The sequence below is a fragment of the Rhea pennata genome, chromosome 5 (genome assembly GCF_028389875.1).
Source record: "Rhea pennata isolate bPtePen1 chromosome 5, bPtePen1.pri, whole genome shotgun sequence".
NCBI classification, from domain to species: Eukaryota; Metazoa; Chordata; class Aves; order Rheiformes; family Rheidae; genus Rhea; species Rhea pennata.
This window is the reverse complement of record NC_084667.1, coordinates 38,768,035-38,791,019: the sequence shown is the minus strand read 5'-3', so window position 1 is coordinate 38,791,019 and position 22,985 is coordinate 38,768,035. Positions and strand designations below refer to the sequence as shown.

Here is a 22,985-nt window from a genome sequence, read left to right as displayed (position 1 = left end):
CAACTCGGTACCGTTTCTTGCGGTGACAAAGCTGGGCCAGAAAAATCCAACCAAGGAGAAATGGGCGAAAGCACTGGTAAGATCAGATAGAAAACAGAAGACTTGGGGAAGGGACGAGGGAATGCTTTTCAGGATTGAAAACTATTTTAACCTAAAGTCGATTTTTTTTTTCAAAAAAAATATTTTCATTTTTGCTGCAGCTTGGCCGCCCCCCTAGCCCCGCAGCTCCCCCGAGGAAGCGGCCGGGGGCGGCGCGCCGGGGCCGGGGGCGGGCGGCGGGGCCGGGCCGGGCCGGGGCGGGGAGAGCGGCGGCGGCGGGTTATCCCCGCCCGCGCCGCCGCCCCAGCAGCAGCAGCAGCAGCAGCGGAGCCGGGAGCCGCCGCCGCCGCCGCCGCCTCGCCGCGCCGCCATGGGGGTGGAAGGCTGCACCAAGTGCATCAAATACCTCCTCTTCGTCTTCAACTTCATCTTCTGGGTGAGCCCGGGGGCCGGGGGCGCCGAGCCCCCAGCGTCTCGCGTGGCGGGGCTGCAGCACGCCTCGTCTCGTTTTTCCTTTTTTCTTCACCTTTCTTCCTTCCCCCCCTTCTCTCTCTCTCTCTCTCTCTCTCTCTCTCTCCTTTTTTTTTTCAATGAAGATATGGCCTGTGGATATGGCTTGTTTTTTTCTATTATTATTTTCCTGCTTCTCCTTTTAAAATATATGTGTGTGTGTGTGCATGTATGTATGTGTATGCATATAAAAACCCCAAAGCTATATCCCTTTCTGAGAAGGAGGGAAGTATGGTGCTTTGTGTGTGTTTATACAGCGCTATAAATAGATAGATTTTCCTTTTTTTCCCCCCATTCCCTATTTCCAAATCCGCCAGCCGGAGCTGGCGCTGCGAAGGGCCAAGCCGGGAGCCCGGCAGCCCCACTCCTCCTCCCTGTGAAGGGGCGCCGCACCGGGGGGGTTCTCCCATGCGGGGAGAAGAGGCTGCATGGCGGTGGGGTGTTTGGCGGGGAACAGAGCTTTTCTCATCTCCTTGGGCTGCAACTCTGCCCGTCCCTGTTGCTGCTGGGTCGTGCCGACCGGAGCTTATGAAATCAGTGTGCGTTAGAGAGCGAGGCGTCACGCCAGGCGAAGGGGGGAGAGGTGGTGCCCAAACTGTGCGCCGCGGGGCAGCTGGAGGAGCGAGGGCATATAAAACCTGGGCGGCTGGGGCTGTTCGTCTGTAAGCGATGGGACCGGCAGCTCTGTCCCCATTAGAAATACCCTCTAGCAAAGAAGAGTAGAAGGAAACGCTGTTGCTTTATGCAGTGGCCGTTTTCTTCGTGGCTCCGTCCCTGGAGATGTTCTGAGCCCCGATGAAGAAAGCACGCAGAACTGTGAATTTGGAGACCAAACTGTCACTTCTCGTGTGTAGCTGAGTGTCTGGTTAGCGTACGGTTCTTACAGCTCCGCCTGACCGCAGTGAGGCTTCAACACCTCCTTGCTGTGTTTTCTTAGAGGTTTTCTTTGCTGGAAGGTGTTGGCTGCCCAAGGTGGCCTTGTGCGCTTCAGCCTGCTCACTGGTGGGGTTCGCTGCCAGCAGCAGACTGACCCGATCCGGCCAGATGCCAGTGGAGCAGCCCAGTTTTGGAGGCAGTAGATCCTCCGGGTTAGGGCCAGGTTATGAACTTGTGGATTCTCTCTGTTTTTCGTGGTTCTAGGTCGGCAGCATTTAGTTCTGCTGACAAAGATGTCAGAAAGAGTGCTCCAAGTCTGTGTCAGCAAGCACTGAAAGGGGGAAATCTGATTAAAAATGCTAATTTTTTTTTCTAAAGGCAAATTTGTCATTACATTGTATATCCCTATATTCATCTCTATATATAGGCAGTGGTAGAGGAGGCAGTCAATCCATCCAGGAGCAAGCTCCCAGCCCCACCCAGTGACAGCTGAGTCCCAAGAAAAGACCCTGCTTAACTGATTTGCTGCTTGCATGGAGAAGATGTGTTCGTTTGGCCAATGCCCAGTTCTGTTTACAAGGAATTTGTCTGTTTTTTTGTTGTTGTCGTGGCGCTTTTTTGTTTTTAATGATTACATCAACAAACACAACTAGGAGGATTAGAGAGCCTGGGGAAGTGAGCAATGAGGCACCGATGCCTGCTGCAGGAACAAAACGCAGCTCAGGACGTGGCTGCACTAAATGAAGGTGGCTGTGCTTGGCCGTAGGCTCCAGCTACTCTAGTCTTTCCATGGGTAAATGAAACATCCCTAGAGCTGCACAGCAGCCCTCCTACAGAAATCCCCTGCTGCCAATACGTGTAGGGCTTATTGCTTCATGTCATCAAGCACTACCAAATACAACCTGATTTCAGGCTCACCTGAGGCCAACTTTGCTGCTTTGCCATTTTCCTTGGTAGAATATTGAGCAAGGGGGAAGATGATGAGCTCTGACAGTAATATTAATTGAAACTTGATGTATTGCCAGTTACAAGATGAATGCAGTGCTGGTTTTTTGACCATTTCTTTCTCCATTCAAATGACAGGCTAGACATCTGTAATCACCTCTTTAAAGTGCCTGGCTGCGGACTCGCAGCATTCTCCTTATGTTTCTTCCAAGTTATCATGCTTATCCAGGGGCTTTTTCTTTCCTTCTTGTTCTAATTTCCTGTCATTCTTGTTGCTGAAGGCATCTAGTATAGATGCAAGGGAAGAATAGTCTTCTAGGTGACAGTAAGGCCGGCCGGAAGGATGTATGAGGACTTTGCCTAGCCATTGTTCCTGAGCAAGTTTGCTTGCTCGCTGCAATGTATGTTGCCTTTACAAAACAACTGATCGTTTATAAACTGGCCTTTTGTGTGCAAGAGCAATACCAGGTCCTTCCTTTTTCCTTGTTGTGAGGTTTTGATGCCTGCTCCTACCCTACTGGACTGGAGCCTGTTGACCTTAGTTGCATGGAAACATCAGTAGGGGATTATCTAGTTTCTTTCAAAGAGAGGTAGGGAGCTTTTTTTGCATCATACGTGGTCTTTTCTTGACCATCTTCTCGTGGTGTGGGAGAGCAGAGAGCGGGGGGAGGGCTGCTTTAACTTAAGTTTTAATGGAGATGCTTTGTAGAAAGGATTCTTCTCTAATACAGATGGAGCCTGTGCTCCTAGGAGCCTGATTTTCCCAGGGTATTTCTGGAAGGCAGATGTACTTTTCTCTAAACATGCTTCAGCCTGGGTTTGCAAATTTCCAGTAGTATCAGAAGGTGTAGACTGGAGACCCAGTGCAGTTGTGCAGATACTGTGCGTGATCTGGTCTGTGCTCTCCAGCGACAGGAAGACGAGCCTTTAAGGGCGAGCTGTGCAGTGCAGTGCTGGGTGCCAAGGAGGCAGCTCAGCGTATTAAACTGTCATCTGAACTGGTCTGCCACCAGTGACAAATGACAGGTTGAATGGCTCCGTGCAATGCCTTCCAGAGCTAGCCTAGCAGGCTGCTGGCAACCACGAGGTACCTCTTGCACAGACAGCAAGCTTGGATGATACTGTATGTCCATCCATCTGTCCACAGAGGGTTTGAGAGTGAATCCTCCCATTGTGCTTAAAGGGCTGGGTTGGTGTTTTTCCATCTAGCACTTTTCATACTGCTAGATGTTTTAGGGCTGTGTTTTTCATTTACCTTAGTTGTTAAGACTTAATTTGCTAGGAGCTGCTTTGTTACAATTAAAAGGAGAGGCTGGCCAGTTCTACTGTGATTGAGCAATGGCTCATAGTTTTCATACTCCCCTTCCCCCCCCTTTTTTTTTAACTTATGGTTGAACAGAATTTTAAATCTAATAGTTAGCAGATGTAGTTAACAGCAAAACTTGCATTTTCATCTGAGGAGAGATGTTGGTTGCTGTCTTAACCTGACAGTCCTTTTGCAGTTGACATTTAAAGGTTAGAAGTTGCACAGAAAATGTTTGATGCAGGTGGCTGAGCCCTTTGCAGGCTAGTTATGCAGGTGTTCTAGCTTGCAGGTAGCCTTTAAACTGAGGAAAATGCATGGCCTGGGATTCATGGTGACGTGGTCATTCCAGCTCGTTAGTATGCAAGGGTTGTTCAGCTCCTCAGACTCATTTGGTTTGCACTGAATTGAGGTCAGTGGTGTTGGCAAAAATAAGTGTGAGGCAGAACCAAAGGTTTGGCAGATGCTGCACTTTCCTAGCATGCTAAAAAGAATCTTACTATCATGCCTGAGAGGAAGAAAGGAAGCAATTCTAAGCCTTAACTGTGTTAACAAATAAGAAAGAAACTACGATAAGGTTTTAAAGTAGTTCTGTTGTCCTACTGGAGTGTAAATAAACTGACACCCCTCTGGTTTCCTCCCCCTCTCCTTCCCTTGGCAGCGCGTTGGGGAAGCTTAACAAAGCGGTTGTGTTGGAAGGTGAAAGAAAAAGTCTGCCCCATTTCCAGTTCTGCAGGTGCCAAAGCAGTAATCTCTGCAGGAGACTTTGGAGATTGTTTCTTCCTAGTAGTCCTTGTCCATGTGTTTGAAACAAGATGCTGGAATCACTGGAGGATTAAGTAGGAACGGTGCCTCTGAGCTGAGCAAAACTGCGTCAGGTTATGTCGAGGCAGAATGTTTTCCGAAGGCTGTCTTGTTGCAGAAAATAAATGATCCCTGTGGGCTGTACAGCAACATTCGTTGACCCAAGTAGTGGGGAAGCCAAGGGTAGCAATGGGAATGCTTAACCCCGTTGCTGAAACATGGGGCTGAGAGGACTCCTGTACTACACTACGTGCATGTCTGAAACCTGAGCACTTGACCCCTGCACCTCTTTTTTATTTATTTATTTTTTTAATTGCGCCTTGCGTGGCTGAGTTAAGCAGCCTCTCTGAAGCATTTCGAGAGGTGTGGAGGAACAAAGGCTTTCTGGAGGTGTCTGGATATTGGCAGTGGCTGAGTGAGCACCTTTGCGCTGGATAATTAGGTTCCTGCAGGCCAGACTGCCAAATGCTGAGCATGTGAAACAACTTACTGCCTTAAGGCAGCTGAGCGCCCACTCCTACACTGCTAATGAGGAGGTTTTTTCACAGCACCTCTGTGCTGTGGGCATAGAGTTCTGCAAAAAATGCTCCTTCGCATCTCGCTCTGTGAAACTGGGATAGGTGGTGCTCTGTCCAGCAGCCTTTGAAGGAAACGTTTCACTTCTCTACCTTGCAAGATGGAGAATGAATAGCACAAGGTTATTTAATGCCTGCTTTGCTTTGATCTTACAGTGTTGTAGAGTGGGTGGTCTTCGTTCATTGATTTTGAGCTGGTTTGGGCTGGGCACTTGGTGGGATTGAGCTGTTTCTGTCTCGTGCTCTTTGCTGTGCCCTGAGCAGAGTCTAGTGCAGATGGGTCAGACTTATCTGGTTTCTTGAATTAGTTGAATCTGCTATCTGGAGTTCACCATATGGGGCTGTTCTGTCCACAGCCCTGATTGAACTGACCACTGCTAATAGCCTCCCTGGAGAGGCTGAAGAAAGCCAGAAGCCAAAGAGCTATTTTAAAATATGATTAAGGACAGCCAAGGAAAAATTGGCTGGCTCTGAAAAGGATCACCTAGCTTATTATCTAATACAACCTGTGGCAGCTTTCCAGATCTAGAGCACTGCTGCTGCACACTGGAGAGGTGTCTAATTAAAAGGAAGAGCTTGCTTCTAATTCCATTTTCCAAATAACACATAACCGTTGCCTCTTGCCTGTGTTGAGCATGTGTGGTATGGTTAGAGTCCAGAGGGATGGCGGGAGAAGAGCAGAAAGAACACGCAAGTGACACATTGTTTCTATCTTGGAGGTAGTGACTTTACGGGAATGTGTTGGGAGAATGGATGGAAAAGTTTGAGTAATTTTTTGTTTTAAGCAGCTTTGAGAAATCTGGAAATTGCTCTCTTGAGTTTAGAAAGCATGCACCAAGATATTTGACTTTAGTGAATGGGAGAGGGTGTTGGAGAAAGGTAGCAAACCCTGAACTTCCTGAGCCCTTTGTGATGGTGGTAGTTCCCAGGGTGATAATTGCTTAAAAACTCATGACCCTGCAACTATCTTGATGTGACAGGGAGGGAAGATGGTTGCTACTGCTCACATGCGATCATAAAAAAAGTGGTTAGTGTAGTTTGCAGATTTGAAGCAGAATTTTGAAAGCACTCTAATAGAACAGCTTGAATTTGGTTTAGGTTGCAGCCCTCGTACAGGTCTGTGTTGTAATTTAAATTGTTAGTCATAGTGCATAGCAGGCCTCTCTAGTGCAGAGTGTGGTGTTTTTGTTTTGATTATTGGTCTCCCTGGGAATTGCACAGAGTATTGCAAACACCAATGATACGACACTTTTGCAGTATCGTGTTCCAGTGACTTTGGGTTTGGTATATTTGGGCAATGCACAGTCAGACATGTTTCCACATGTATTTGAACATGCAGCTATTTAATGCCCATCTTTGAAGGTCGAGGAAGGGAAATGTTTTCTTAGTGGGAGATCATTGTGAATAGGCTCAGTACTTAGCTTAAGTTTTCCTGGTGATGGCTCACCTGGGTGTGTTTCAGAGCTCTGTGGCTAGTGAACATAGTTCTGCCATCAGCCTATGGACCCTTTTCTTAGATCTATGCGTGGAGAAGGTTATTTAACCTGGTCTTCTGGAGAGATTGGTCCTCTGTTCTGTGTGGGTGCATGGCTTCATTTAACAAGCTATGCTGAACTCATAAGGAGGGAATGTCACAGGTGGCTGAAGGGAGGAATAATTCTGTGTTCCCGAGGTGGTTCTTCTATCAACCACTGTAACACTTATCTCCTGCAAGAGCATTAACACATATATAATACCTGGAGAAACACTTTGATTCTGTGATGAAAGGTACTGTGTAAGCCCCTTTTGATATATTATTAAAAGGGGGAAGCAGTTGTATTACCATTGTTGTTAAATGCTCATGTGTAAGGCCAAATTAATTTTAAAGCAGGATCTGAAACTGTTTTGCTCTCTACTGCTAAGGTGGTTAAGCCTCAGTGGAAGATCTCAGTGTATATAGTAATACTTCCAATCAGAGGTACCTTATGAAGTGGGGATAAGGCAGAGGGAATGCAGCTCCCAGCTGAATGCCTGGGAGGAAGGAGTTTTGGGGGGGAGGGGGAGCAAAAGCATCATCATTTTGTATCTGATTCAAGGGATGGGCTGGTGAGCGGCAAGCTGCTAGGAGCGATGCTGCCCAGTCTTTTTGACTGGCTGGGCCACATCCTCATAGCAGGGAAGGGCTGTGCTGCGATGGTCCCACTGCTGTGTGGCTGGGCTGCTGGAGGTGCTGGCAGGTGGGTGAGGACGTGCTCTCCATCATGTGCTCCCTCTCCTCGGGATGCAGGTAAACGAGGAGCAGTGCTCAGGCTGAATGAAGTGCTTTGGCAGGTCACGAGCAGCTTGCAGGCTGTGCGCTCCTCCTGCAGAGAAGGGTGAATGGGCCCCGCTAGTAGGTCTGGATAACATGTCACGCTGTATTCCCGGGCTCCTCGTATTCATCAGGCTTTATTTGGCATCTGGCTTACCGCTTCTCCATGCATTACAGAGGGGGTGGGGTTTTTTTGCTCTTGTTTTTGTTTTCCTTTTGCCCTCCCCTTAAACTGTTTTGAAAACCACTTCAGTGTTGTGGGACTGGTAACTAGGTACTAGCTAAGAATTTTGTCCTGATCCGTGGCTCTTATTAATAGCTGATATTGGAAGCCAGCCATGAGCTGAGTTTCTCAAAGCAGAGCATGTACTGACTGAGCGTAGCCCATCTTCCTCTTTCGTGAAGCAAATAAGGCTCTTCACAAATGGCTTTTCCTCAGGTTTTGCCTGCAAACGTTTAATCCAGTGGCTGGGTTTTAGTCAGCCTTTAAGTGTGATAGTTGCAGAAGACAGTGAAAAGGCCATATCTGTTTTCTAAGAGAAGTCACTTCTGTTGTGGTTTACAGGTGTCTGTGTCTAGTTCAAAAAAAAAAGAAAAAAAAAAAGAAGCTTTTGCATTGTGTGGTTGTCTTCAGTTAAATAGCGTTTGCATTTATCTGGTTTACATCACTTCCCCTACCTCCCCCCACTTCTCCCCTGCCTCTCAAAAGTTTCCGTGAATCTTGATGCTTCAACGTCTCTCCTAACTGAGACTCTATTGAGTTGTGGCCAGCTGGACTTTGTGGGGTGCTGTGCCCTCTCCTAATGGAGTGATTTTTCTTAGTCTCTTATCCAGTCCATCTGAGTAATACCTCAAGTTTCAGTTCTCCCAGCACTGCAAGTGAGAGCTTGTCTGATCTATCAGTTAATCTGAGTTAGCCAGGAAGGAACATTATTTTAGGCTAAATCTAGGTACAGAGCACAAGCATGGAATGTGGTGTTCTGTGAAAGCATGCCCACACGCCAGCAGCACGAGCTGCAGAAGCTATTCCCCTTGTGCTCTGACCAAAACCAACTTCTCTGTGCCTCTTGGGCTTCCCCTAGCCCACCCCATGCCTCTTTTGCATCAATGAAGAGCGCTTTGCTGCGCTTTTCAGTGCAATGAGGAGGTACAGGAGCGTATATGCAGCCCATTGGACTTCCCTTGCTGTTCATCTCGGTGGGTGAGGAGATTTTGCTGTTAGTGTCATGGTGTGCCTACCAAAGGTTGCCCAGCAGTGCATGCTATTTCACTCAGAGACTATCTTCTGCTTTTGTGATGTGGGTAGAGTGATGGAAAAAGTAAGTTTTTTACAAACTTCCCTTCCTTCTATCAATGGTGTATTGAATCGATCACACTTCAATTTAAAAGTTTTAGTGAACCTTTGGCGTGATGTTCTTCTGTCTTAACATTAAGACTGACATAACTTCGTACCTCTGTTAAGTTCCTTGGATCATAGGCTTAGTTTTTGGCATTTAGCTCCTAGCACCAGGTTTACTGTACTCCAAGTCCTTTAAGAACTTCCACAGAACTAATCAAGTCTCCTTAGATGAGATTTTTAACTTCTGCTTTGCAAGAAGAGAGATGCAGAGTATGCATGCTGACTTGTCCATACCTTTAACACAGCCTGCCTTTACGTGACCACAGGTGGTCAATGTGCTGTTGTTCCTGGCTCCATTTTCTAGGTACTAGTGCAAAACTTGTAACGTCCTAGCCCTCATTTTGCCAGCTGCTTGTATGTATTGTCTCTTCCAAAGATTATTTTTGTTAAGCTACAGAATCTCTAGCTCCTTAACTTTTTCCCCTTTTTGCTAGATGTATAAAATCCAGCTATAAAATGTTTTTTCATTATTATGCTGCACATGTTGCAGCTGATAGATGATATCTGCTTTTCTGTCTAGAGAGCAGTAAATGACCTGAGAGTAAAGTATTCAACTCCAGCTTAGCAATTAATTCCTGGCTTATGACAGGCTTCTTGTATGACAAGATTCTGCAACCTTGGCAAGTTGTTCTATCTTTTGGAACCTCAGTTGCCCACACCTAGAAAGGAGGATCTGTTTTTGTTTTGTCTTAGCCACTTTGCGAGCAGTTTTGGGGAGGATGTGGGTGCTGCGAGCTCCTGCTGGGTGCTTGAGGTGCTCTCCTGGTGCTGCCCTCTGCCAAAGGGCTCAGTTTGCCAGGCAGCAGAAAGGAGACTGAGAGTGGCAGGTGTAAACTCTGCGAAGTGTTTAAAAACTTAAAAATTTGACAACAATGTTTGATCTTGAATCTGAGAACATGCAAAATCTGTGAAGGCTTCCTGGCAGCGTTGCTTTTGCTGGCGAATGCAGTATCTACAGGAATGCTTGTGGCAGGCAGAAGCTGTGTGGGCCCTTGCACCTTATTCTTTGTCAACAGCAACAATTTCATACCACTGTATTTTGAGTAGTAAAGGGGATATTTTCATCACCAAAACATATGTTACCGGAGTGCTTTGTTTCTCTGATCTTGGAGGTGGCTTACGGTAACTGTGGTGGCTCTGTCCCCAAGCACTACCCAGCATGTGTAAGAGGGAAGGAGGCGGTGTGGCTGTCACGGCAGCTATACGCAAAGCCTCATTCATACATATTTTTGCTGCTAGGCAGGAGCTGCTTCTGGCTCTCGGGAAGGTGCGTGGCTGGAGTAGAGCCTGGGCGGTGCCTCGCTTTTGGATCAGAAGAGCATGGAAAGGGGAGTCCTGGGGGAGGACTTGTCGCCTCTACGGGAAACTGGAAATCGGCACTTCTGTAAATACGATCCTGTGAAACCGCTGACACCTTGGCTTCCTTTCTCCTCCCGATTTAACTGCAGGACATCAGCTTTGTGGTGACGTGTCAGCTGGGCCGCGCTGGTACGGCTGGTACTTCTGCCTCCTTCCCCCTCCTCACCAGGAAACCTCTTTAGAAGAGTGGGGGGAGGAGAGGGAGCCGGAGGAAGAGGGGTGGTGACAGCGGAAGGGACCAAAGGATGATGCACATCCTGGCGCGTCTGGGAAGCGGCAGCCGCGCTAGCACTGCAGCCAGCCTCTGAAGTGCCGCCCGCTCCGGAGGGGCTGCCGTGGCGACCCCCTGTCCAGGGAGATCCTGAGAAAGGGGCTGTGCCTTGCAGCCCCGAGTTGTGGGTTTGCTTGGGGAAGGGCAGGAGCTAGAAGGGACTCCAGAAGTGGAAGAGGCTCCTGGAGATCCTGTATGGGGATAAAACCTCTGGGAACAGGGCGGGGCTTGTGCTGTTGCCTGGTAGTCTTTGGGATGCCCTGTCCTGCTTCCCGCTGCAGCAAGGAACAGTTTTCTTGAACCATGAAGAAAAACATCCTAGTGGGAGAGGCAGCATCTGACCTGGAAGGAGCTGGTCAGAGAGCCCTTTTGGTTTCTCCGAGGGGGACAGAAGTCAGACCATTTGCAGGGTGAAGAAATGAAGTGGTTTTTGCTGTGCCTTGTTCTGTTTCGGTCGTGCAAAAACGCATTCACGCTGTCGCCCTCTGATCTCCATTCAAAGGAGTTGTTGGATCTCAGGGGGCTTCTTTCTTCCTCCCTCAGGCAGGGTCTAATCAGGACCTCCTACTGCATTTTTCTATGTCATACTGAGCAGGAATTTCTGCCCTTGTTAAAAGCAAGTCTTACATACAGCGCTGGCAGGCAAGAGCCGGCTGGAAAAGTCTGGCTGTCTGTGGAAGAAGCAATAAATCTTTGGAAGCTGGAAAACTGCAGTAAAGAGGAAATGCTGAGAGTCTGCGCTGAGTTACCTCACCTGTACCAGGAAACATGTTTGTGGCTGTGTCGTTTGGGTGCCTGCCGCATCCTTGCCCTAGGCAGCCCTAAGGCAGCAGCACAGGTGCCATGGAATAGATTAGGTTCACGTCTAGGTTTATTGTGAATTTTCTGAAGGGGCAGGGAAGAAACAGGAGCGTTAGTTTGGTTTGGGTGCTGTATCTTTCAACGCGGCACAGCAGCTGGCAATGGGGAGATGGCTGACTTCGTGCAAACCACGGGGCTTAGGGGGTTGAATCTTATGATTGCCTCATGAAACCTCCAGCAGCATTCTTAGGATGGGGAGGAAAGGAAAGACCTAGCTTAAATCTGGAACAAACTGATGCTGTGTTTAAAAGCTAGATTAGCTCTAGCAAAGTGCATGTTGCTGCATGGAAGGTGAAGCAGACTGACATTGCTGCTGCTGTGTCCATTGGGGCGATGTTTCATATTTTAGAGAGGCATTCAGAGGGACAAAATGCTACTTTGACACCATTTTCTTTTTTTTCCTCTCTTCACGTTCTTCCTGGACAGCATGCTGCGGGTGCACAAGGCAGATGCCCTGGAAGGGAAGCCTAAAAGCAATGGTCTTTGGGTGACACATTGCTGGGGTTTGCATCTCATTAGGGTTGTCTCTGCTGGCATGTGTCTGCATGGGTGAGGACAGGGAGGCCCACAGCAAAGCTGACGATAGTTTCTCCCTCTTGTTTTCTTTTCTTTGGAAAGAAGGATGCCATAATTATACTCTGTGCTTTTTTGGTGGTGGAAAGATGTACGGAAAAAGTTATTCATCGTTGACTAAGTCCTGTTTTCATTAGTAAGCTAACAGCATTTTCTCTTAAGAAATCCAGATGCTATTGGATTAAAACTTCCATTCAAAGGTCCTCTGTGCTCTGTTAAAAAATCAAATAAAGTCAGGTGGCGAGGGAGGGAGCTGTAGTGTTCCTACAGCAGACTTGGACCGAAACCTAGAACATTTGGGGATGGTTTGGATGTTTCCTTAGGTAGACCTAATTGTTGGAATGGATTTGACAATCAGAAGAGACTGTCTTTTCAATCTAAATGATTAAAAAAAAAGAGAGAGAGAGACCTGCTTTAAGTTTGCTGATGCTGTGGTTCTGGCACTTTAATGCACATTTAATTTTAAACCAGCTGCTGCTCCTCTTACTCATGTCAGAGCAAACTGCGCTTGCTCCAGCTTTACTGCTGGCACTTTTTGCAGAGTCCTTGTCCTCTGTATCCTGGTTCATATACTGGTATTTGCTGAGCACAAAGGGCAACGTGCAGGGGAAAGAGCAATGCCCGTACTTTTATTTTTTGTTCTGCCACATTCTTTCCTGTTGAGAAGAAAAAAGCAAATAAGATAAATTGCTGTCTGTGTGGAAGCATCTAACTTTCCTTTCAGCTTTTTATAGGCTCTTTCTGGGTTGTTCTCTTTAAAATGTAGAGTTACTCCACTGGAAGCCAGGGTTACTATGGCAATTTGGTAAGGGTTTTTTTTTTTTATTATTTTTTCCCCTTCCCTTCTTTCCTTCCTTCCATCTTGGTTCCCTCCCTGCAGGATCTCAAGTGGCCAAATTTCTTGCGGCATTCAAGATAAATGGTATTTCTGATGGTGGAAAGACACGTGCCTTTCATATGTGCAGATACACCACTGACTGCATACTCTTTGTTATAACTGACTTTTGAAAGAGCATTAAAATGAATCCCTTTCCTCAAATCTTCAAAATGAGGGGTTGCTGCATGGTGTTGACCTCATTCCAAGCCTGTCGCCTTTTTGTAAAAACAATAATGTGTATGCAGTCTCTTCTTCACCTCTCCTGACCAGCTTAGAAACCCAAGTTTTCTTTGAGATCTTGTTTCCGATGGGAGCCACAGAAAGACCTTTACTTCCGCAACAGCACTGATTATCTTTGGGAAGTCTCTTTATTCCAAGAAGATAGATAAACATGGATTGTATTATGTTCTTAGACAATGAATGAGAAATACCAGGCTGAATGTGGGTAACTTTCTGCTAAGCCACTAGTTACCTTACTTGGAGCAGAGTTTGAACATGGACTGACTTTCATTACTTTTTCCATAGCAAGTATGTGGAGGACCTTGGGTTCTCCAAGGCAAGCAAGATAAGGCAGCGTCCAAGCAGGGAAGTGGCACTGGTTCCTGGAGAGGAAGTGTTAAAGCTGATACTTTGGAGGCAAAGAAGCAGAGAGACTGACAAAATCCCCTTCTTCCTCCGCCTCCAAGAACCAGGCAGGATTGTAGGTGCCAGTGGGGACTTTTTCCTTCCACTAACTGGATATGGCAGTTCAAAGCCACCAGGTCAACTTGCCCTGTGAATTCTGCACAAATTGTTTGTTTTCATCAGAGTTTTTTTGATGGTACCCCCTTAAGAATCTCTCAGTTGGGTTTTGCAGAAGTTTGTGAGGAAGAAAACCACCAACTGATCCCAGAAAGGGCAAAGTTAGGCTCCCACTGAGAATCTTTTTTGGAAATCACTGTCCACATATTAATTTAGGCTCTGCTGCAATTGCTCAGTTTTAGACTTTGTGCTATTACTGAACAAGCTCTTTTTAAATGCAGTCTTCATATAAGTGCCTTACATGCTTGTAGCTGACCCAACTCAAAGACTCTTTTGGAAAAAGTCCTCCATACTATACAGTAGTTATCTTTCCTTTGTGTATATATGTGTGCTTTTTTTCAGGTGTGTTGTTACAGAGATTTAAGACATTTAAAAATAAATTGGCATCTGAAAAGCTTCTTCCAGCATTTCTTAGAAGTCTTTTGGAATTCTTGAGGCTTTTTTTTTCCTTGTATGTATGTTTTTCTATCCTCCCGTCCCCCCTCAATGGTTTTGGTTGAAAAGGAGTGGATATGTAATGGAGTGAGTCCTACTAGAAATTCCTTGAATCTTGTGAAAAATCTGTTCAGGCCAGACAGCGTTTTCTACCTAGTCAGCTAGCAAAGCTGCTCAGCTCCAGCAAACACATCTGTAGTAGCCTCCGAAAGTGATATGTTGTGCCATGGCCTGACCCGAGGCATGTGCAGCACTTTGAGGAGGGAGGAAACAAATAACTCCCCAAACCCAACTTGACAGAGGGAATTACATCCTGCTATGCCCCATCATGTTTGCCAGCCCCTGAGGCTGGTGAACATGTAGTGCTGGAGGAGCAGGAGAGGGTTATTCCAATTTGCTGCTCAGAATTTGCCTTTCCTCCAATGTGGGTCTACGGTAAGATTTCTTTTTTGTACTATGTCATGAAATTAAACAGTCAACTGAGCAGTACAAGCTGATAGCCGCAGGGGGTTGGTGTGCTTGTGGGATACCTTGGGGAAAGGCTGTAGATATTAATCAAATACATGCAACAAGGGCAGCCAGTGCAAATAACGGGCTGTTGCTTTTGGACATTGAACATTCCAGAGATCTGTGTGGAGGGAAATAATAGGATATAACTAAAGGATGCTTCTGAAAATGTTACCATTAAGTTAGGCTTTTAATCATTCATATGCTCTTAAACACTATGCTGAATATCAAGGTATAGATATCCGGGGGAGGGGGGGAAGAGGGGCCTTGAAGTCATTTTGGCTTCCCTACTAACAGGTGCTGCAGCAGTTCAAAGTGCTGTGAAGATTTTTTTGCTGTTACTCTGTATTGCTCCATAGCTATTTATCTGTATTTAAATTAATGTATTTCTGTGGTTTTGATTGATCAAGTCTACTCCAAGACAGAGCATCTTTTAAGGGCATAGAAAGCTATATCCCATTAGGTCTGCTCAAATTTGAAATACGAACCTAGAAAGGGAAAGTAGCATACTTAGGGGTCTGAAGAGAGACTTCGGGCAGAGAGAAAAATCTAACAGTTCTCCCAAACACTTTGTCATCCCTGTTCTAGCCTTTCCTGCCTTCACAGTTTCCAAAAATATAAATGGAAACGTGAAATGAGAAATGTGCACTACCTCATTGTAAATATAATGCTCTTTGAAGGACTTAAATTATAAAACCCTGAATGTATGGCTAATGGTATCAAATTAAAAAAAAATGTTTATACATAGTGGTTAATGAAATCACATGATAACAACCCATTGAGAACTGAAGGTAAAAAAGGCTCCTAAAAGTTTCAGTTGTAGATGTCTTGCTTCTTAGGTAAGGATTAGCATTCTGTTTTAACAGAGATGTAAATAACTCATAGGAAAGAAATCACCTATAGGAACTGGAAATCACTTGGCACAGGCTTAGAGTGAAAACTGGTTGTATAATCAGTGAAGATTGTGTGGATCATGCAACCCGTAGCCTGGAAAATGAAGTTGTAGGCTGCATGTGGTTCAAAACGCATAGCAGAGGTGAGATGAGACTAAATAAAAAGGATATTCTTGAAAGTTAAAGGTCTGCTTAATACATGTAGGAGTTGCACTTACCTGGAATAGCTAATGCTCATGGAAAATATGAAGGGAACCACTAACAGCAAGCAGCTGAGACTGGGATGAGAGCTGGGAGAGGGTGAAGATGGAGAGGAGGGCAGCGCTGTGGGCTTTTTGGAGAGGGGGGAAGGAGGGTTGGGAGACTTGACTGTGTTTGCCTGGCTCTCCGCTGTGGCAGCCCGTGGCCCTTGTGGCAAACCAGCAGGCACGTTAACTGCTCCCTGGCGCGCGTTCAAGGTATCGCTGGTTTGAAACCATGCCCGTTTTCCATGGTGAGAGGGAGATTTTTTTCCTCCAGGCCCCCAGGAGAAAACAAGAACTTGCAGCAAGCTGAAAGGGAAGCTCGGATTATCTTGTAACTATGAGCTGAGAAATGGACCGAGACAGCGATTTCGGGCCTCTCTCGTGCCTGAAGCAGTTCCCTAAAAGCAGTCCTCATGCTCCTCATGCTGCTCTCGCAGGGGCGTCCTGGCAAGGTTTGCTGAGGCCGCTGGAAACCGGGGAGTTAGGAGAGTGAGGTGCTCCCTTGGGAGCAGAAGGCCTCTGGTGACTCTGCACACCAGATGTCCGAGTCTTTTGCCCCAGTGTGAGAACTAAGAATGGCAGCAAAGTTGTTTCTCCACGCTCCCATGCCTGCCAGCCTATCTCGGAGCAGCTTTGCAGAGCGAGACATCTTTCCCAGTCTGTCCTGCCCAAGAGGTGTGGACCAAGGCTGCTCTGGGCGGCGTGGTGGATGGAGCAGTACTTAACGTTTGGTTCCCTTCTTTCTCCCCAGCTGGCCGGAGGAATCATCCTGGGAGTGGCCCTGTGGCTCCGTCATGATTCACAGACTACGAATATCCTCTACCTGCAGCTGGGGGACAAGCAAGCCCCCAACACCTTCTACGTTGGTAAGCAACCTCTGGGGAGATGGGTGAGGGGAGCTGGCACTGCTCCAGTGTCATTTCATCCCTGGATGATTTCTTGTGACGTGCCCACACGCACAACAGAAAGCATTGTGCTGTAAACCATGGGTGAGGAACAGACTCAGCAACATGCAGTATAACATAGAACTTAAAATATCTACTGCTTCACTGATATTCCCCAGGCATCTACTGCTTCCCCAATATTCTGCCAAATGTCCGTCACGTGCAAATCAAAGTGGGTTTTAGGTGTTACCTCTGCTATATCTGAAACATAAGCTCTAAACATACAGTGGCTAAAAGGCATTTAATTCTGGTCAATTTTTCTGTATAACAGATTTTCTTTGACGTTGTTCATGGTTACAGTCTCTCCTACAACAAGTTGGCTTCAGCAGAGAGTGTATAATTGTTCAGGAAAGATGGGAGACTTCTTGGATGTGTGTCTTGTTTCCTTGTCCCTCTCCCAAAGGGATACTGAAGTAGCTAAAGGAACAGTTGGCGATGGAAAGTACAACTCGAAGAGCAGCATGACTCATGTTCTCCAGGAGGGGCTGGTGGAGTGTCTGTATGTGTGTTTAAGCTTAGTATGATTTTATTAATTTGACGGCACGCTGACTTACTGGAAGAAGAAAACCCTTACTTTTCCCTGTTCTTCAGCAATCTTACTTATGAGCAGCAGCGAGCAGCTTGGTCTCCAGCCTCACTTGGGGCTGATGCCGGCTGGCCGGAGTGTGAGCTGCCAGATGCCAGGCAAGGACAGCTCACTCCTGAATGCCTCAGATAAGAGGCAGGGGCACAGATAGTGCGTGCACGGTGTGTGCATGTGCTTGCAGAAGAGGGAGGTTCGAAAGTCTCGCCTGTCTTGTGCGTTGACCAAGTTTTCTTCTTGGTAATCCCATCTGAGATTTGTTGGTTTTGTCAACAAATCAAAAAATTGAGCAGATGCTCTGCTTTTCCTTTGCTGGGGTGAGAGACGCGTCCGTCCTGTGCAACGATGCTCGCCGTGGCCCTGGCCTGCAGTTCCTAGAGGACTGATTACCTGCTGAGAGAAGTCTTAACTGTTATTTTCATGTACAGTGTCTTTGGCTGACAGCAAGGCCTGAGTCTCTTCTGGCTTTTTGAGTGTTTAGAAGCAGGAAAGCCCCAAATTGCTCCTCTCTGTAAGGTACTAGGAGAATTGGTCAAATGGAAAGAAATGCGGGCTCAGTCCAAAGATGGACTGGTTGTAGGGAAGCTGTGTGGAGCTGAACCAGTCCAATCCAATGCCTTGCTCTCCTCTGTAGGTGATACTACCTTCCCTACAGGATTTTTCTTCAATATCCTTTCCCGGCTTGCTAAATAACCTGCTCGAGTCCTTTCCGCGGCCGCGTGTTCCAGGAGGTGCTCCTGCCGCCAGGAACAGCAGGCTTTCCGCCGTCGTTCTCTGTGCCCCTCACGCGCACGGCGTGCCGCCTTTGCAGCGGAGCAGACCGCTGAGGCGGGAAGGGTGCCGCCCGGCAGGGCCTTCCGATGCCCGTGAGCGGCCCGCGGTTGGAGCCTGCCTGTCTTTTTAAAGTCGCATCGAGCAGCGGAGCTGCCTGCATTCCTTCGAGCGGCTGTAATTTCCATTCAGTAATAGTAGCAGAGTACTTCTTTCAGCTGCCGTCCCGCCTACAGGGGCCTCTCGAGTCTGAAGTTTGGGATTCCCTTCTTTTTTTTCTTTTTTTACCCCCTTTTCCCCCTCTTCCCTCCCCCTCCGTCTGCTCGCAGCTGCTGTTCCCGTCGCAGTGGCGGGCGCACTATTTTTTCTCCTCTGGCGTCCAGCATCCACACGCACACAACGTTCCCGCTCCGCAAGCGGGAGCCTCTCGCTCGTGCGCTTGGGCTCGGCCTCCAGCGCTGGTTTTCCTTGCAGGCCACTTTTTGGAGTCCTGCACACGGGGCAAGGCTTGTCCCGGGGTCCGTCGGGAGGCTTGCGAGCGCCTCTGCTGCGGGAGGCAGTAGAAGGCTCGGAGGAAGAGGACTCGCGCTGCGGGCTCCGCACCTTGCCAGGAGGAGAGGTGGGGAAGGGGTGGCGTGGGGACTGCAGGTCTTTCCCTGTGCCCTTTCCTCCCATCCCAACGCTAAAGCTGTTTTGTAAAGGCTGCTTTAGTGCCGTGCGTCTAAGTGTCGCTGGGAAGGTAAAATAATAAATAATTGCAGCCCGCGCGCAGGCTTGGACAGCAAGGAAGAGGGGGAGGGTGCGGTGGGGAGCAGGACGGCGAAGGAGGACCGAAGGCGCAAGGTTTGTCTGTGCCTGGCCTGCTGCAGGGCTTGAGGGCTTCCCAGAGGCGGAGCGGGTTTTCGGCGCCGAGAGCCGAGGTGGGTTTGTCCCGCGTCGCGCTGTGCACTGGGCCTCCCTGCTCCAGCGGCTCGCTGCCAGCTGGACCCCTCCGATGAGAAGCGGGGAGGGAGGCCTTCCATGCCTCTCTCTCTCTCTTTTTTTTTTTTTTTTTTTTTTTCCTCTCTCCTCCCCCATCGCCACCATGTTCTTGTTTGCTGATGTGGGCCTCCCTGCAAAGCCTCTGCTTGCTGTCAGGGAAGGGACGAGCTGCTGGGAAGAGGCAAGGATCCCGCTGGGAAGGGAGCAGGGAGGAGAGCAGGCATTCCTCCGTGTGCTTTCCTTGGCCCTGGTGCGCCAAAGGCACCTGCTGTTGCCGATTCCCCTGTCCACGGGCAGCTGTGGCCCTCCAGGAGCAGCCCTGAAGGCTGGCGTTTTCTACAAGAAATACCTTCCCCCAGGGCTTTGGCCTTCCACCATGCCCAGATGGTTGTGTTTTGGGCTTTAAAAGTTGCAAACTGAGCTCTTGTTCACAGGCTTTTTCTCAGTGCAGCTTGAGCAACATCTGACAGTGGCCACTCCTTGCAGTCTTTGCTTTTGGGACTTTCATTTTGGCTGTGGACATAATGCTCCAGAAAATGGCACGTTAACTGCTTCACTGCTTTACAGATGAAGCAAAACTGGGTTAGGGAGTAGCTGGAATGGCAGTTTCATGCTCTTTTGATTGTAAAGGACAGTACTTGCTCTTCCTCTGAGCTTGGCTTGTGGTGTAGTATGCATGCAGTTTTTAAGGTGGTTTTACTTGCAAGGGTATCTTTTCTAGCACTGCTGAATATTGTGTTGCATTGAAGAGAGAGCCTGTGCTTTCCTTCACACAAAGCTTATGAGGAGCCCCCTGCAGAAGTCACCTTCTAGAAATCCAGCATGACTCTCAATTAGATGTCCAACTCCTATTGACTGTCTTTGCCAGCAGTCGATCTTCAGGGAGCGATTAGGTCGTCTTGCTGTGAATGCTTCTCTTCAGCTGTATTTGCAGTTGCAAAACCAGAAGCCTTCCTGCCTCTCACCCTTCTATAAGACTGCATCTGAAGTGCCCAGCTTATGTCAGAAAATATCATTCAAAGATACTGTAGATAGCTGTAAGCAGTACTCCTAAGTTAGGCAGTAGCAACTGGTTAACTGTTTCTTTATCTATTAATAGTGAAGTTAATCTAATTGAGGAAAAAGCCAGGAACACTGTCCTTCAAGCATTTGCTTATGTGATGTCCAGGAACAGCCACTGAAAATAGTGGTACTACGAGGAAAAGTAGGAGGAGGAACATTTGGGGTCTGTATATAAATACCAGTTGTCCATAGCAATGCATGTGGGGAATTTGAGGTTTGTTTGCTTGGGTTTTTTTTTTTTTTTTTTTTTTCCTCCTGCTTTTTTTTTTGCCAGGCCATTCAGGAACCATGGCCATGTGGTTCATAGTGCCAAATTGGTAGGGGAAGAAAGGAGAGAGGACAAAAGCAATACTGTCTGATGATGGCAATAGTTAGTCTGAAGGTTTGCAAGGTAAGTTGCAGGGTGAGAAGTGATCTGCCCCTTTGCAGCAAATGTGTGGTGTGGGACTGTACTGCAACATTGCAGCTCCTCTGTGAGCTGGCTGCTGTGTTGATAAGGCAGGCAGGTAGCTATGCTGCTGGGGAAACGCGAGTGACAGGCACCAATGTTGTTGAGTTACAACCATAATGATAGAAAAAAGGGTGCAGCGGGTTTAGGAGAAGCAGAAGGTCAGCAGGGATCCCCTGAACTTACCTGGAGCCCTGGGAGCTCGAGTCATTGCAAACTGTACATTCATGGTAGCAATGACTTTGAGGGCTAATCTTTGTACACCACACTGTACAGTGGGTGCCTGTATGTGCTGTTGGCACATGCTTGATTGACATGTGGATCCTACATCCACAGGGAAGGGCAGGGGAGGTAAACCTTTAGCTCTCACTAACCATAAGGTCACTTCCTCACCAGTTTCATAGCAGGTGCCCTCCTATCTGAGGTAGCTTCGAAGGAGCTGCTGGGACCTGGTTTGCAGATGCTCGTGTGCCTTGCTGCGATAGTCTGCCCAGTTGCCTTCCCAAGCACAGGGATCAGCTCTGTGCTGTGCGCCTAGCCTGCCCAAGAGTTTGCCTTCGTGATCTCCAGTGCTGTATTTTCACTGCCTGAAGGTATAGTTCGCTGATGCTGATATCAATGGAGCTTGGTTGCCACCAGCTGGTGGTCCAGTTGCCACCAGCAGCCATGCAGTGAGCTGGCTGAGCAAGCAGGTCTGGGTGGAAACTTGACTCAAGAGCAGACCCATTTGCTCCCAGAGCTGATCCTTTACTTAAATTCTCCGCAGTTTGCCCATTTTATGAACCTTCTAGGTCCTGCCTCATGCCAGGTAGCTGGGGATAAGGGCAAGCTTGCTGGGTGGACCAGAATCTCTGTAACTTAGCTCTTGTCACTGAGTTCCTGGTTTTCTCTGCTCCTCAGTGGGAGGGGAGAGGAGCTGTGGGTGATGGTCAGGAGAACGGGAACAAGTCAGGCTTTACTTCCTTAACTGTTCCAACTCAAACGTACGAGACTTGTACCAAGTCCATGCTCCGTTTTAATGCCAGCAGCATCCTTCCTGCTGCCGAGGCTGCAGGAGGCTTTGCTCGCAAAGAGTTTGGCTGGGAGCACCTCTGGCCCTTTCCCCAGCCTGGGAGATGCGGCTCACGCTGGGGAGGCGAGGAAGGCAGGACTCCCTCCCACCTGGCCGGGCGGCTTCATGTGCCCTGTGCCAGAGTGGCTTTGGCCTGGGGTTGCATCTGCAGAGCCGCCGGAGGTGCGCAGCAGCTGCGGGTGTAACCAGGCTGGAGTGGGGCGGGAGGTGTTGGCGCCAGCAGCGATTATACAGCATGTAAGGAAGAGTACGGGCATCTAGATACTCAAAACGCTTTTAGCAGGGTGAAAAAAACCTTCAAGTCATTGTTGTTTTCCTTGAAGCTTCAACTCAAACTGAGAAACCCTCATTTTTCCCGTTTCCCCTGCTGCTGGGCTGCCCAGTCCGGCACTCTGTCCTGGGCAGCCGTGGGGAGGGAGCCCCATCTTTCTCCCCGCACCCCCTGTTTGTTTATACTCCCTGAAAACATCTGACGAGGAGGAGAGTGCCGCGGTCGGGTGGTTTTGGCCTCGCTCTAACTCAGCAGATCCAAAATAGGAAATCTGTATCCAGCTGTTAATAGCAAGTGATAGAATAACACTAGCCAGTGCTCTGATTATCCTGGGAGCGGGGCCAGCTGCAAGCAGGAGCACAAAAACATGCAGAGGTGGGGTGAGGTTTTTCTACATACTTTTTGGAGGGGGAAGAGGGTTGATGTGTTTTGGATTTTTTTTTTTCCCTGTTCTGGTTTGGGGTTTTTTTCCCCCCCTCTCTCCTGTTCAGTTTTGTGCCCTGATTTTTACTTTTTAATAATAATTTATTTCCTTGGCAGTGTCTTCTTTCCCCCCGCCCCCCCCCCCAAGAGCGCTACAGCAGCGGCACTCCTTGGGAGGAGTTTAAGGTTTCGGACAGGCATGCAATGGCGAATTAAATTTGGATGCTGTGGCTGCCACTCCCTGTCTGCACTGTCCTTCTGGATATTGCTGCCTCAATAAAAAGGCACCATTCTCTCCCTCTTCCTGCCGCCTCCCCTTAGCAACAAGACTGGAAATGGTGGTGATTCCAGACCTTGCTCGCAAGCCGATCAGGCAGCCCTGATGCAACGTCTGCTGGAGCTGGGGGGACACTGGGGCAGCAATAGCGTCAGGCTAATCTTAACCCCATGCCTCATGTCTGCTAAGCTGCACTCTGCATTAAAACTCCAGGTGAGACTGGCTCGCGGAAGAAGTGGTTTTTAGGCAACGCTGAATCCCTGCTCTCTAACTATACAAGTTGGAGACTTTTCACAATCCTGCTCCGTAAAAATACGATCCATTTTCTTTGCTTGGAAGTGAGTTCAAGCTGCCTTTCACACAGACTAGACAGTTAAGCATTGGGCCAAAAAGCAGGGGGACACTTCTAAGTCTGCCTCACTTCCTGCTAGCAAGTTCCAGCCTTACGTTAAAATATAGTTGCACCTGCAAATTTGTCCTTGGAATTGGTGAGGTGCTGCCGCTCTCTCTGTGAGTCTTGCTCTGTCCCAGAGCCGGCTAGCAGTGTATAATGTCCTAGCCGGCTCGCCGCACGCTGAGTAGCACTGCAT

At 48.1% G+C, this 22,985-nt stretch overlaps 1 protein-coding gene across 1 annotated transcript in view; it reads left to right on the top strand.

Annotated features, from left to right (window-relative positions):
• The first annotated feature begins 337 nt into the window (after positions 1-337).
• Positions 338-22,985, top strand: part of CD81 (CD81 molecule) — a 43,437-nt gene continuing 20,789 nt past the window's right edge. The window contains exons 1-2 of the mRNA XM_062575979.1: positions 338-475; positions 16,315-16,429. Of these exons, the coding sequence (XP_062431963.1) occupies positions 410-475; positions 16,315-16,429 (181 nt within the window). The 5' untranslated portion in view covers positions 338-409. The remainder of the gene's footprint in view (positions 476-16,314; positions 16,430-22,985) is intronic.